The sequence below is a fragment of the Eriocheir sinensis genome, chromosome 52 (assembly GCF_024679095.1).
Source record: "Eriocheir sinensis breed Jianghai 21 chromosome 52, ASM2467909v1, whole genome shotgun sequence".
Taxonomy (NCBI): domain Eukaryota; kingdom Metazoa; phylum Arthropoda; class Malacostraca; order Decapoda; family Varunidae; genus Eriocheir; species Eriocheir sinensis.
In genome coordinates, this window is record NC_066560.1 from 5,839,274 (window position 1) to 5,853,765 (window position 14,492).

The 14,492-nt window shown below is 42.4% G+C and overlaps 1 protein-coding gene across 4 annotated transcripts in view; it reads left to right on the forward strand.

The window, feature by feature from the left end:
* LOC126982950 (phenoloxidase-activating factor 1-like) overlaps nt 1–10,525 on the forward strand; it is a 41,807-nt gene extending 31,282 nt beyond the window's left edge. For 3 of the 4 annotated variants that reach the window (XM_050835285.1, XM_050835288.1, XM_050835289.1), the window contains 3 exons: nt 4,362–4,564; nt 6,066–6,262; nt 9,849–10,109. In XM_050835285.1, coding sequence (XP_050691242.1) covers nt 4,362–4,564; nt 6,066–6,262; nt 9,849–10,049 — 601 coding nt within the window. In that variant the 3' untranslated portion in view covers nt 10,050–10,109. The other variant, XR_007735443.1, reaches the window with a different exon arrangement.
* Nucleotides 10,526–14,492: the final 3,967 nt, after the last annotated feature.

A 14,492-nucleotide genomic window follows, 5' to 3' on the forward strand; every position in this document is an offset into this window, starting at 1 on the left:
AATATACACTGCGGCTCCAGTAGCACTGCTTTTCGGCCACGCACGGTCAAGATCGGTCTGGAGCAGTGGTTCTCAAACTTTTTCGTGAGCGACCCTATTTGGAAGATTTCAATCCTTCGCGACCCAGAGTAAAGAGGAAGAAAACGTAGTGATATATACACTTTATTTTGCAAAAAACAAATAAAGCGTACAGCTTTTCATTCACAAAACTAAACTAGTGGGATCCATGGCACTGCTTTTCTCTTTCACAAAACTAAACTAACCTCCCTGCGACCCATCAAAATTGATATCGCGACCCAACTTTGGGTCGCGACCCATAGTTTGAGAACCACTGGTCTAGAGTCTCGAGTCTAGACCGTGCTGGCAAGTTTGAAGAAACTGGTCCTCTTCGAATTATGGGTTGCCGATTTCTATCCTAGACGGTTCTCTGATTCGGCGAGTGTAGCGCTGCTGCCAGGTAGGACGCGTAGCAATGGTTTTAAGTTAGACAAATTCAGATTAAAAAAAGACATAGGCAAGAATTGGTTCATCAATAGCAAGAATTGGTTCATCAATAGAGTGGTAGATGAATGGAACAGGCTTGGGAGCCATGTTGTGGGTGCCAGTACCATAGATACATTCAAGAAGAGGTTAGATAAAGCCATGGATGGTGAGGTAAGGTGGGATTGAGTGTACAGGAGCTGCCTAGTATAGGCCAACCGGCCTCTTGCAGACTCCTTACGTTCTTATGTGCTCATGTTATATGTGTGTAGCCAATACGGGGTACGAGTATAGTATGCGGTCTACTGCGGTGTCGAACAGTATAGCATGCGGTCTACCTCATTTACTAGTATAGTATGCAGTCTACCAGGGTTATCTAACATTATAGTATGCAATCTACCTTATCTACAATAAATTTATATATCTAAATAGCAGGAAGATAAAAATAAACACGTTATAAACTACAAGACATTTCAAAGATAAAAAAAACTTCGTACATTAAAGGAATTACACAAATAGAAAGAAATGCATTTCAGCAATAAACACTTCTTAGATCGTTAAGTAGGAGGTAGGAAGACACCTACCGAACAGGCGTAAGATACTCCCGGTTAGGATAAATGGGAAGCGAGGAGGGTGCTGAAGCCCTTCAAAGACCCTTCCCATGTCTTCACTAACCGTTTCCCTTTTGTCTCATCAACACCAGAGTATAGTTCAACATGCTCTCTAAAGACATACCCTCTCTCTCTTTCTACACCACACTACATTCACACAACACACACCTTTTCCCAAAATTTTAAATTCAAAATGGCACATAAACGAACTGCCTCGGAGTCCCCGCCTGGTGGTGGGGGGGGGGGGCATAAATTTTCCCAGGGAGGACACCCCTTCTGGCTGCCGACTTGAGAGGTGTCCTGATAACTCCTCGAACCTCTTTCTTATCAATTTCTGCAACATTCGCGGACTTCGATCTAATTTCCATTCAGTGGAACACCATCTCTCCTCCTCTAAACCTCACCTCTTCCTCACCGAAACACAGGTTTCTGAGGCTACTGACAGCAATCTCTACTCTGTTCCCTCCTACTATCTCTATCCTAAATTTCAATCCAAAGCTGGATGTTGCGCCTACGTGCGCAACGACATCACTTGCTCTCGTGCCCACGACCTTGACTCTTCTGAATTTTCCACCATCTGGCTGAGACTTCATTGTCATTCTATTACTAAATACATCTGTGCTGTTTATCTCACCTAACTTTACTAACTTTGTAAAATTCTTTGACTACTTGAACTCTAAAGTGGAGCACATCTTGACTCACTCTCCCTTCGCTGAAATCTCCATCTTGGGAGATTTCAATGTTCACCACCAGCTTTGGCTTTCATCCTCTTTCATAGACCAGCCTGGTGAACAAGCCTACAACTTTGCTCTCCTCAGCGATCTAAAGCAGTTGGTTCAGCACCCTACACGTATTCCCGACCGTCTTAGAGACAGGCCCAACATACTAGACCTCTTCCTTACCTCTAACCCTTCTGCTTACCCTGTTAAACTGTTCGCTCCGTTGGGCTCCTCCGATCACAACCTTATTTCTGTATCCTGTCCTATCGCTCCTGTACATCCTCTGGACCCACCGAAGAGGCGATGTTTCTGGCATTTTGCTTCAGCTCGGTGGGACGACCTGAGGATGTACTTTTCCGATTTCCCGTGGAATGATTACTGCTTCCAGGAGAGAGACCCCTCTGTGTGTGCCCAGCGCATCACAGAGGTGATTGTCTCTGGAATGGAGGCATACATTCCACGTACTTTCTCTACTCCTCATGCTAAAAAGCCTTGGTTTAATCATGCTTGTTCTCGTGCTATTAAAGATAGAGAGGCAGCTCACAAAAGGTACCAGAGCCTTCGCACTCCAGCTAACCATGATCTTTATATTTCTGCCCGGAACCGTGCCAAATCTATTCTTCAACTTACTAAAAGCTCTTTCATAAATAGAAAATATTAAAACCTTGCTTTTTCTAATTCTTCCCATGACTTCTGGCACCTAGCCAAAAATATCTCCAATTTCACTTCTTCCTCTTTCCCTCCTCTCCTTAACCCTGACGGCAGCACCGCCGTCTCATCTATCTCTAAGGCTGAACTCTTCGCTCAAACTTTCTGTAAGAACTCCATTCTGGACGATTCTGGGCATATTCCTCCTACTCATCCCCCTTCTGACTCCTTTATGCCTGTTATTAAGATTCTTCATAATGATGTTTTCTATGCCCTCTCTGGCCTCAACTCTCAGAAGGCTTATGGACCTGATGGAGTGCTTCCTATTGTCCTTAAAAACTGTGCTTCCGTGCTGACACCCTGCCTGGTCAAACTTTTGTCTTTGCCTATTAACATCCACCTTTCCTTCCTGCTGGAAGTACACCTTCGTACAGCCTGGGCCTAAGAAGGGTGACCGTTCCAATCCCTCAAACTACCGCCCTATAGCTTTACTTTCCTCTCTATCTAAATCTTTTGAATCAATCCTTAACCAGAAGATTCAAAAGCACCTTTCCACTTCTATCCTTCCATCTGATCTCCAGTATGGGTTCCGCAAGGGGCGTTCTACTGGCGATCTTCTTGCTCTCTTAACTAACTCTTGGTCATCCTCTCTTAGCCATTTCGGTGAAACTTTTCCTGTTGCGCTAGACATATCGAAAGCCTTCGACAGAGTCCGGTACAAGTCTTTGCTTTCTAGACTGCCCTCTTTCGGATTCTATCCCTCTCTCTGTTTCTTTATCTCCAGTTTCCTTTCCGGCCGTTCTATCTCTGTTGTGGTAGACGGTCGCTGTTCTTCCCCTAAACCTATCAACAGTGGTGTTCCACAGGGCTCTGTCCTATCACCCACTCTCTTCCTGTTATTCATCAATGATCTTTCCATAACAAACTGTCCTGTTCACTCATACGCCCACGACTCCACTCTGCATTATTCAACTTCTTTCAAAAGAAGGCCATCCCAACAGGAAGTACATGACTCCAGACTGGAGGCTGCAGAACGCTTAACCTCAGACCTTGCTATCATTTCCGATTGGGGTAGAAGGAACCTTGTGTCCTTCAGTGCCTCAAAAACTCAATTTCTCCACCTTTCAACTCCACACAATCTTCCAAACACCTATCCCCTATTCATCGAAAACACTCAGCTGTCACCGTCTTCAACACTAAATATCCTCGGTCTATCCTTAATTCAAAATCTTAACTGGAAACTTCACATCTCCTCTTTCACTAAATCAGCTTCCTCGAGGTTGGGCGTTCTGTCTCGTCTCCGCCAGTTCTTCTCCCCCGCACAATTGCTATCCATATGCAGGAGCCTTGTCCGCCCTCGTATGGAGTATGCATCTCACGTGTGGGGGGGCTCCACTCACACAGCTCTATCGGACAGAGTGGAGTCTAAAGCTCTTCGTCTCATCAGCTCTCCTCCTCTTACTGATAGTCTTCTACCTCTTAAATTCCGTCGTGATGTTGCTTCTCTTTCTATCCTTTATCGATATTTTCACGCTGACTGCTCTTCTGAACTTGCTAACTGCATGCCTCCCCGCACATAAAAGCAGCCTTGAAAGTCCCTCACTGAACAGAGACAGGGAAGGTAAATGTTGTCAAGATAAAGATTGACATGAACTCTTTGTTTGGACTATAGTTGATTTTCATAGATTAGCCGAGTTTTGAGCAACAGATTTTCTTTGATGCCAGTGATATTGTGGCGGTGCGCACAGACCCTGTGAAGCAGCCGGAGGGGTCAGAGTCCATGTAATTCATTCCACCTGTGGGCTACCATCTCTATTTCATCGATTTGCTCATTTATTCACTTATTACTTTTTTTTTTTTTTATTGATCTATATATTCATCTCATTGCATATACTCCATTCAGGGAGGTCGTCCGACTAGGAGAATGGGATATGTCAACTGAAATCGATTGTGAGACAAGACTAAAAGGAAACAAGTTCTGCGCCTCGGAGCCAGCACAGGATTTCCAGTATGAGGAGATCATCGAACACCCTGAGTTCGGCAAACGCGGTGCAGTATCTGATGACATCGCTCTCATCAGACTTACAAGGCCCATCACATTCAGTCGTGAGTATGGCATTATATTTATTGGTTGATTTACAGGAACAGTGAACCCAAAATATAATCATATACCCAAAATATAATCATTTAATTAGATTTTGAGTGAACCCTCCCTATACTATAGAACGGACACCTGCCCCAGGCTTGTATTAAGCCGCGAATGTTGGAAAATCAACCGCTTTGGTGCGAATCGCCATAACTTATTTCTGGAGCTACAGTAAAGTTTTTGGTATCAGTGACGGTAAAATGAAAGTGCTGTATTTTTTAATTAGCGACCGGGCTCAAAAAAAGACTCAAAAGGGTAAAAAATCGAATAAATTCGCAAGAAAAAAAAAACTATTTGAGTTCTCAACCATGAAACCCGCTCATTTTTTTGAGAATTTCAAAAATCTTATTTAACACATGATTTAGCCCTGCCAATTTGCTTTCCAATATGGCGCATAACATTTCCCTACTCCCAGTAGTTTCGTCGCTAGAGCTCGAAACGTAAACCCTGTCGAGAGCGATTTTGACGAACTCCAGACACTTTGCCGTTTTTGTCTATTGTGGCCTTGCTATTGCCTCTAGAAGGTTGTACTATTTATTTAATGCTTTCCAATTTTTGTTTCTGATTATTTATCTGTATTAAAAGAGCTTTCATTTGCCACCAAGCACGCCTTCCTAGCTTAAGTAGTTTTCGCTCGAGCTCGACACTGTCCTTACGCACCACAGTCACAGCCGCGTAACGAGCACACGATGGTCCACCAGAGACAGGCACAGTAATCCAGGAGCGAGGTGAGTGTGTCCGGTCAGGTGAGGAGCTGAGCTGAAGTTGCCCTGGTGCAGATCAAAGGCAATGAAGACAGCTCTCCCCACCTCAAACCGAAGCCTCGGGTGGGGACACGGGGCTTCGTGCCACTGGGCCCGTGAGCCAAAGCTCCGGATGGAGGAGATACGGAGCTTCGTATCAATTTATTTTAATTTCTTATTTCTTGCAGTTCCCTATTTCTTAAATACTACTAGAAAGTCAAGTGTCTCCATACCGTAGCTATGAGAAAAATATGTGATTTCTAAATACTAGGGAAAAACTAGTATGAAAAATTATCTGGACGTACGCCGCATGCATATTTTTTTATGGTAGTTCCACCAGGGCCACCAGACGGCAGGTCGAACTCAGTGAAGGACCCCATACGTTAATCCCTTTTAGATCACTGATATAAAATTATTTGCCAATGATTTCTGGATTCTCGTGATCTAGATGATCCGGATCATGATCTGCCATACCCAGCTCCGGAGTCCGGAGGTGGGTTGTAGCAGACGACAACCACAGTCCAGCTGCCACGCGGCTGGCCCATAGTTAGTTTTGCGTTGGTGCTTGAACTATGCTAAGTCTCTAGAATACCTTCACCCGTTTTATCCCTTTTCCTCGGGATGGTAACTGAAACATTACTGTTGTAGCATGGATTTCATGGCGCCATGCCTGTAGATAAAGTCAGCACTGAGGGAACTCTTCACACTATTCCTGCAGAGTGGATCCAGCCCGTGTGTCTGCCGGACCGTGACATGGATGTGCCTGCAGCCCTGGGCGACCGGTGGGCCACCATTACGGGCTGGGGCTTCACCGAGAAAAGGAGACTCAGTGACCGACTCCTGCAAGTGTCGCTGCCGCTTGTGGATTTTATACCTTGCAACAAGACCTACCAAGGGAATCTGGTCGGCAAGCAGGTGAGCGAGGGAGGGAGTGTTTGATGAAACTGTTGGAGGACAGAATCATTGTTTGTCTGTTTGTGGCTCAACTACTATTATTATTTATATTATTATTATTATTATTATTATTATTATTATTATTATTATTATTATTATTGTTCTTGTTACGCCACACCCGATGCGGTGTCGTCCGCCATCCAGTATCGTGAGACATCCCATCCTGAACTTCGCATCGCGGAACCCAATCTTTACTATAGTCTGTTTCATTTCATATGTCCACCTGCACATTTCTAGTTCGTGAATACGTGAAAATCAACTGTTGTGATAGACATTCAAGCTTATTTTCCAATAATATATTTGAATGTTTATGTATACAAAAAACAACTCATTTGCATCGATAATCTAACATACAAGCACACGAAAAGACAAGCTTGTATCAAATAACATAGTCACGTCATGCTCGAACGATCTATGTTTTTTTTCAAATTCATTGATTGATAGCTCATTTCAGGTATATTAAAAGACATCTGGCTCTGCATGAGCTACAAAGGATATCTTAATAATTCACTGCAATTAATAATTTATATTTGATATAACATGAAATAGTAAATAGTAACTGTTGAATGCGATGCAAGTCTATTTAGAATATTTGGCTACCCATGCTGTTTACATGCAACAAAGTAAAATTCTTTATGTATAGACACCTGCAGAGCCAGATATCACTTTATGTAGTACCTGAATGAGATGATCTGAAAGGCTATGAATCGTTCGAGTATGATCAGACTATACTGTTTGATATACAAGTGTTCTTTCGTGTGCTTTATGGTAGATTATTGATGCAAATCGCCACGTTTGCGGTTCATATAAAAAGACTTGATTGTTTTTTGTAAACACAAACATTCAAATACATCACTGAAAATATAAAGTTGATCTTCAGGCAATCACGAAGTAACAATGCGCAGGTGCCACATCTACGTTCGCGAGTGGACAGACGGAATGAAACGGACTGTATCACAGAGTAAGTAAGCATCTAAGTGTAAACAAGTAGTACCAAGGAGGACCTAAAAGGCGATGCAAAGCGGAACAGGTCACAAGAAGAAGAAGAAGTGATTGTTAATATCCTAGTTATACCTATAACACATGTCACCATTTGCTTTTATAATAATATAAATAAACTTGGGTGGGACAGATCCCGACAAGCAGTCGACAAAAGACACGGTACCGTGTCGAAATTCATATATGTATTCAGGATGGGATGTCACACGATACGGGATGTCTGACGACACCACACCGTCCCACCGACACCAGGGTGAATTACACACCCACAGGGAGACGGCGCAAATAACACAAGCAGTGAAATCAGAACAGCTCAAAGCACAGCAACCCCAGACGCCCGCCGAGGAAGAGGGCCCAGCCAAACAAGGGAGGGAGGTGGGTAATACAAACGCATTGAAACAGCTGTTCCACTTTACTGGCAAGCACAAGAGTACTGTACACTGTTCCTCAGGAACAAGCACACAGTATCCAGGCACAAGGAAGGCACACAGACTAGCACACAGGCAATCACACGGGGCGCAGGGCAGACAGCAACACGTATTCCTCTTTTGGTAGCGACCCCTGTCAAGGCCATCTAAATGGCCTTGCCTCACAGCTATACACTTCTTCCGCGCCCAAAACTTGCACACACACAAGCATCAAACACACACATTCGTAACACCTTCCCCTTCCCTCCTTTATTCCTTCACATTATTCCTTTATTCCTTCACATTATTCTCTCTCTCTCTCTCTCTCTCTCTCTCTCTCTCTCTCTCTCTCTCTCTCTCTCTCTCTCTCTCTCTCTCTCTCTCTCTGGCATGGAGTGTGATGAGTGACCACGCAGTCACATTCACGCAGATTCGTTAACAAAATCTACGTGATATAGGCGAACAACCACGCCATTATTGTCACCCTCACCATTTAGTCGCCATCATTATGCTGACACCCTGCCTGGTCAAACTCTTTCGTCTCTTCCTGTCAACATCTACCTCTCCTTCCTACTGCAAGTACGCCTACATACACAGCCTATGCCAAAGAAGGGTGACCTCTCCAATCCCACAAACTACCGTGCTATAGCTTTACTTTCCTGTCTTTCTAAAGCTTTTGAATCGACCTTTAACTGGAAAATTCATAAGCATCTCTCCATTTCTGACCTTCTATCTGATCGCCAGTATGGGTTCCGCATGGGGCGTTCTACTGCTGATCTTGCTTTCTTAACTCCTGGTCATCCTCTCATAGACGTTTCGGCAAAACTTTCTCAGTTGCAGTAGACATATCAAAAGCTTTCGATAGAGTCTGGGACAGCTCTTTGCTTTCTAAACTGTCCTCATACTGATTCTATCCCTCTCTATATACCTTCATATCCAGTTTCCTTTCCGGCCTTTCTATCTCTGCTGTGGTAGACGGTCACTGTTCTTCCCCTCTACCTATCAACAGTAGTGTTCCGCAGGGCTCTGTCCTGTTTCCCACTCTCTTTCTGATATTCATCAATGATCCTTCTACAATAACCTGTCCCATCCACTCATACGCCGGTGACTCTACTTTGCATTTTTCAACATCTTTCAACAGAAGACCCTCTCAACAGGAATTACAGGACTCCAGACTGGAGGCTGCAGAACGCATAACCTCAGACCTTGTTATTATTTCCGATTGACCCTCAATGCCTCAAAAACTCAATTTCTCCGCCTATCAACTCGACACGATCTTCCAAACACCTATCCCCTATTCTTAGACAACACTCAGCTGTCACCTTCTTCTATACTAAACATCCTCGGTCTATCCTTAACTCAAAATCTTAACTGGAAACTTCACATCTCTTCTCTCATTAAATCAGCTTCCTCGAGGTTGGGCGTTCTGTATCGTCTCCGCCAGTTCTTCTCCGCACAATTACTATCCATATACAATGGCCTTGTCCTCCTTGGTATAGAGTATGCATCCCAAGTGTGGGGGGGGGCTCCACTTCGTCTCATCAACTCCTCTGCTGTTACTAACAGTCTCCTACTTCTTATATTCTTCCGCCATGTTGCCTCCCTAACTTTTATCGATATTTTCACGCTGTCTGCTCTTCTGAACTTGCCAACTGCATGCCTTCCCCCCTCCCGCGGCTCCGCTGCACACGATTTTTTTTCTACTCAAGCTCATCCCTATACTAACCAAATCCCTTATGCAAGAGTTAACCAGCATCTTCACTCTTTCATTCCTCATGCTGGTAAACTCTGCAACAGTCTTCAATCATATGCATTTCCTTCTGCCTACGACTTGAACTCTTTCAAGTGGAGAGTATCAGGACATCTCTCCTCCCGAAATTGATTTCTCTTTCGACCACTCCTCTTCATTCTTTTATATAGGAGCAGTGAGTAGCGGGCTTTATTTCTTTTATTTGTTGTTTGTTTGTTTGTTTGTTTGTCCTTGAGCTACTTCCTTTACTGTAAAAAAGATGTCGGCCTTGATAGTAGCAGTATATGAATGCATTGTTAAGTATCCTCCAAGGAGTCCAGCTCTAGAATCCTTGGTTTCCTCTGATGGAGTGGTTAGTGTTAATCATTCTATTGCTTCATGGTCATTGCAGCTGTGCTTTGGAGGGACTGAAGGCCAAGACTCCTGCGGGGGTGACTCTGGGGGCCCCCTGGTGTTCAATGCTCCGCCTTATACGCAAATCGGGATCGTGTCCTTCGGCCTGCTAAGTGGCTGCGGGCAGAAGGACGTGCCCGGAGTGTATACGTCTGTGTCCAGTTACAGGGACTGGATTGACGAGAACATGAGGCCATAACGTGGGAGGAATGTAACGCAGCGTGTAGTGCTGACCGTAGCTGAGTCCGTAGTGTAGTCTAGAGAGGTTCCCTGAGTGATTGTCGTAACTTTTAGTGTAGGAATTAATGAGACCATTTTTAGGAGGTAAAGGGACAGCATCAGTTGTATATTCCTTTCAGTTTGTGTGTGTGTGTGTGAGTGACATTGTCCATTGCATCTTTGTGAGTCCAGAATATCGCGTGGCTTTGTACAAGGAAGAAGAATTTTAACAAGGTTAGCCGGAAAAGGTAAAGAAGGTTACACCTACTAATGGACTACCCAGCTGTGGAGGTGTTAGAAGGTGCTGCTTGATGGGCGAGGTGAGGTTAGGTGCTCTCAGGATCACCCAGGGTCAACCTTTTTATTGATCCTGGCTGCTCTGAAGCACTGCTGTCACCTGTAGCTGCGAGTGACGTATGCATGGACTTCAGAGGGTAATAAACCTGCTACGGTTGACAGCGTGTGTGTTGTAATGCCTCATTTGATGTATGGCTCTGTGTGTGGATGTTAGGCATCTCAGTCTGCAGGCCATCTGTGTAAGTGGATGTAGTTCTGTCATGCTGTAATTACAGTGTGTAGTGTGTGTTGAGTGAGGCACAGCAGCAAGCACGTACAGCCGGGAGCAGCGATGGCTGTGGAAGGCTGTGCCGCCACTCAGCTCAGGCAGGTCCTGTGCCAGGACGCAGGGACTTACAATGTGATATTTACTTATGCTCAGTTTTATGTTAGGCAACATAGGTGAAGTTGCACGTGGTCTCGGTGCTCATCTCCGTCACAGTAGCCCATGAGCCTGTTGCTGGTTATTAACCCGTTAATGCCCCGAGACACAGGGCCAGTGTGACATCCGGGTTACCACCACAGAGATATATACCTAGAGCGCGCGCTCTCGTGTTGTGGGGTTGGCGGCGGGTGAGGCAAGCTACCCTGGCGCGGCAGCCATCTTGGGGAGCCCACTTTACCTCACTCTGTGCTAGCGGTGATGGTGGTGATGATGGTGGTGGTGGTGATAGTGGTGGTGATGGTGGTGGTGGTGATGATGGTGGTGGTGGTGGTGGTGGTGGTTTTCATAAACAGAGAGAGAGAGAGAGAGAGAGAGAGAGAGAGAGAGAGAGAGAGAGAGAGAGAGAGAGAGAGAGAGAGAGAGAGAGAGCACCACCACCACCACTATAGCACCACCACCACCACCATCACCACCACCACCATCATCACCACAACCACCACCATCATCACCACAACCACCACCACCATCACCACCTACCGCTTACCTCCACTTTGAAGTTGCCGGCTGGAGCACAGAGTTGGCTGGACTGGGCTCCCAAAGATGGCGGCCGAGGTACTTCCGGTTGCCGCACCCGAGTGTCTGGCTCGCGCGCTCTAGAACTCTGTGGTTACCACCTTTACCTTCCCCTGCTACCCATTTATCGACCAGCACGAAAGGGAGGATGTACAGCAGGGTAGGGGTGTGGTGTCATGAGACATTCCAAGATCCTGAATACGGACATATATGAATTTCGACACGTACGGTACCGCGTCTTTTGTCGACTGCTTGTCGGGATCTGCCCCACCCGAGTTTATTTACATTATTATGAAAGCAAATGATGACGTATGTATGTATATAACTAGGATATCAACAATCAATTCTTCTTCTTCTTGTGACCTGCTCCACTTTGCATCGCTTTTTAGGACCTCCTTGGTACTTTTTTACACTTATACAGGTCAGACAGGATAGGGTGCCACGGGTTATGTGGGATTTTCGGGACACAAGGGAAAGAGAGGAGTATGGTCGGGTGGTGAGAGTTGCTAAGAGACATTGCCATTGATCCTGTCAGGTTAAGTTGCTTCCAGAGTACTTGTCTTGTCAGTGGGCATCATGACGCCATCGATGGGATGCATCAGTCGTTGGTGGGGTGCATGGTATGTGCTGGTGAGAGAGTATTTGCTACGTGCAGGAGATGGAGGCAGATTCCAGCCAGGAATCACTGGTGGTGAGCTGAGGGAGATACTGTGGACGCTCCCAACAGCGAGGCGCTGGGCGTTGATGGGCTTCCCTCTGGCGCCTTTAGGTATGCACCTCCCAGCCTGGTCTCTTCACTCTGCATCTTTATCAGTGCCTGCATCTGTCATCAATACATACTCTCTCAGGTCTTGGCAGTGCAAATAGTCTCCTTGCTAAAGAGCAAGGTTAATTAAAAACCCTGCTATCTCTAGCAACTATATATATATATATATATATATATATATATATATATATATATATATATATATATATATATATCTATATATATATATATATATATATGCCCATTGCCATTGCGGCTGCTATCTCAAAAGTGATTGAGAAGGCAGTGCTGCACCGCCTAGAGCTGTGCGTAAAGTTCGTGACGTCAGCAAGGAGGGCGGGCTCCCTACACGCTCTCCGCGCTGCGTACAAGTCCACACACACACCGTCTCTCTCTCTCTCTCACACACACACATACACACACACACACACACACATACACACACACACACACACATAAAATAATAAAAAATAAGGTCTCTCCATCCAGTTCTACTACACGTCCACTGTAGCTTATTCTCGAATATATTATTTCCAGGAGCAGCACCAGCAGTGTTAATTTAGCCTTAGATTACCTCCTTCATTGTAAAAATATTAGCATTGATAGTAAAACATATTAGAGTTGTGATACTGCTTTTATTATAGATAATACGAGGTAGAAGGAAAGTGGCAATGACAGTGACAGTAATTTAAACAGACCAAAATGCATCCCAATATTTTATTACTATTAATGTTAATAATAATAATCATTAAATCAATAATAATAATAATATTAATAATAATAATAATAATAATAATAATAATAATAATAATAATAATAATAATAATAATAATAATAATAATAATAATAATAACAATAATAAAATAAAAACAAAAATCATGACTATATCAGATAATTTTAATGATAATAAGATTAGTGATGCTGCTATTAATAATAATAATAGTACTATATACTACTAATGATATAAATAACAATAAAAATAATGAGAATAACAATTATAAAAATAACTAATAACACCACTACTACTACTACAACTAATAATAATAATAATAATAATAATAATAATAATAATAATAATAATAATAATAATAATAATAATAACAATAATAATAATAACAATAATAACATCAGTAAAGATAATAATAACAGTAACAACAACAATAATAATAATAACAGCTCCAGTACGAAGCCTTGGCATTGACAGTTTTGCTGTAAGTGTTCTGCCGGTTCGCTCATCAAAAAATGAAGTCTCCCGCTCGATTTCCTCCGGACGAAAGTGAAGTTCACACACCTGTAAGATAGAAGAAAAGATGTTTATGTAATACAATTGTCATATATATATATATATATATATATATATATCTATATATATATATATATATATATATATATATATATATATATATATATATATATATATATATATATATATATATATATATATATATATATATATATATATATATATATATATATATATATATATATATATATATATATATATATATATATATATATATATATATATATATATATATATATATATATATATATATATATATATATATATATATATATATATATATATATATATATATATATATATATATATATATATATATATATATATATATATATATATATATATATATATATATATATATATATATATATATATATATATATATATATATATATATATATATATATATATATATCTATATATATAAGAATTAAATAAGGCTATTCAAATTGACTATAGAAATTTGAGTATACGGGACATATGGCTGGGTAACTAAATTAAAATGTGGTTCTTTTATTTATTGCTAGTTTATTTATTTTTTGTTAGAAAGCTGATGCTTGAATTTTATCAGGACCTTAGTAACAATATTCATAACAGTAATGCCATTAAAAAAATAGCCATCCTCCTTCCCAGTATAAGAACATACTGGAGAGCCATTGTTTTCATCAGCTTCCCGCCACATTGATAATAACAATTAGATTCCAATACTTCTCTAATGTCTTGTGAGTTACAACAGAAGTAGCTTGATTAAATCCACAGTGTAGCCGGGCAAAGAAAGATACATGTAACATATACGAATCATTTGATATACTTACTTTGGTATGGTTTGTGGGGACAAAAGAATCCTCGCGGTGAATGGCCCGGACCCATGTGGTCAGCTGCTCTGGATTCTTCGGGAAGGAGAAGACACTAACACGAGAATCACTATTATAATTTCCTCTGCAGAGAGGCACGGAGCACTTCCCCGGCATTGTGTTGTCTCTATTATCACAGATTTACCCTAAAGTCTCGGCAATATGGTGTAAAATATGCCGCAGTAAATCAGGTTCTCCTCACGGGT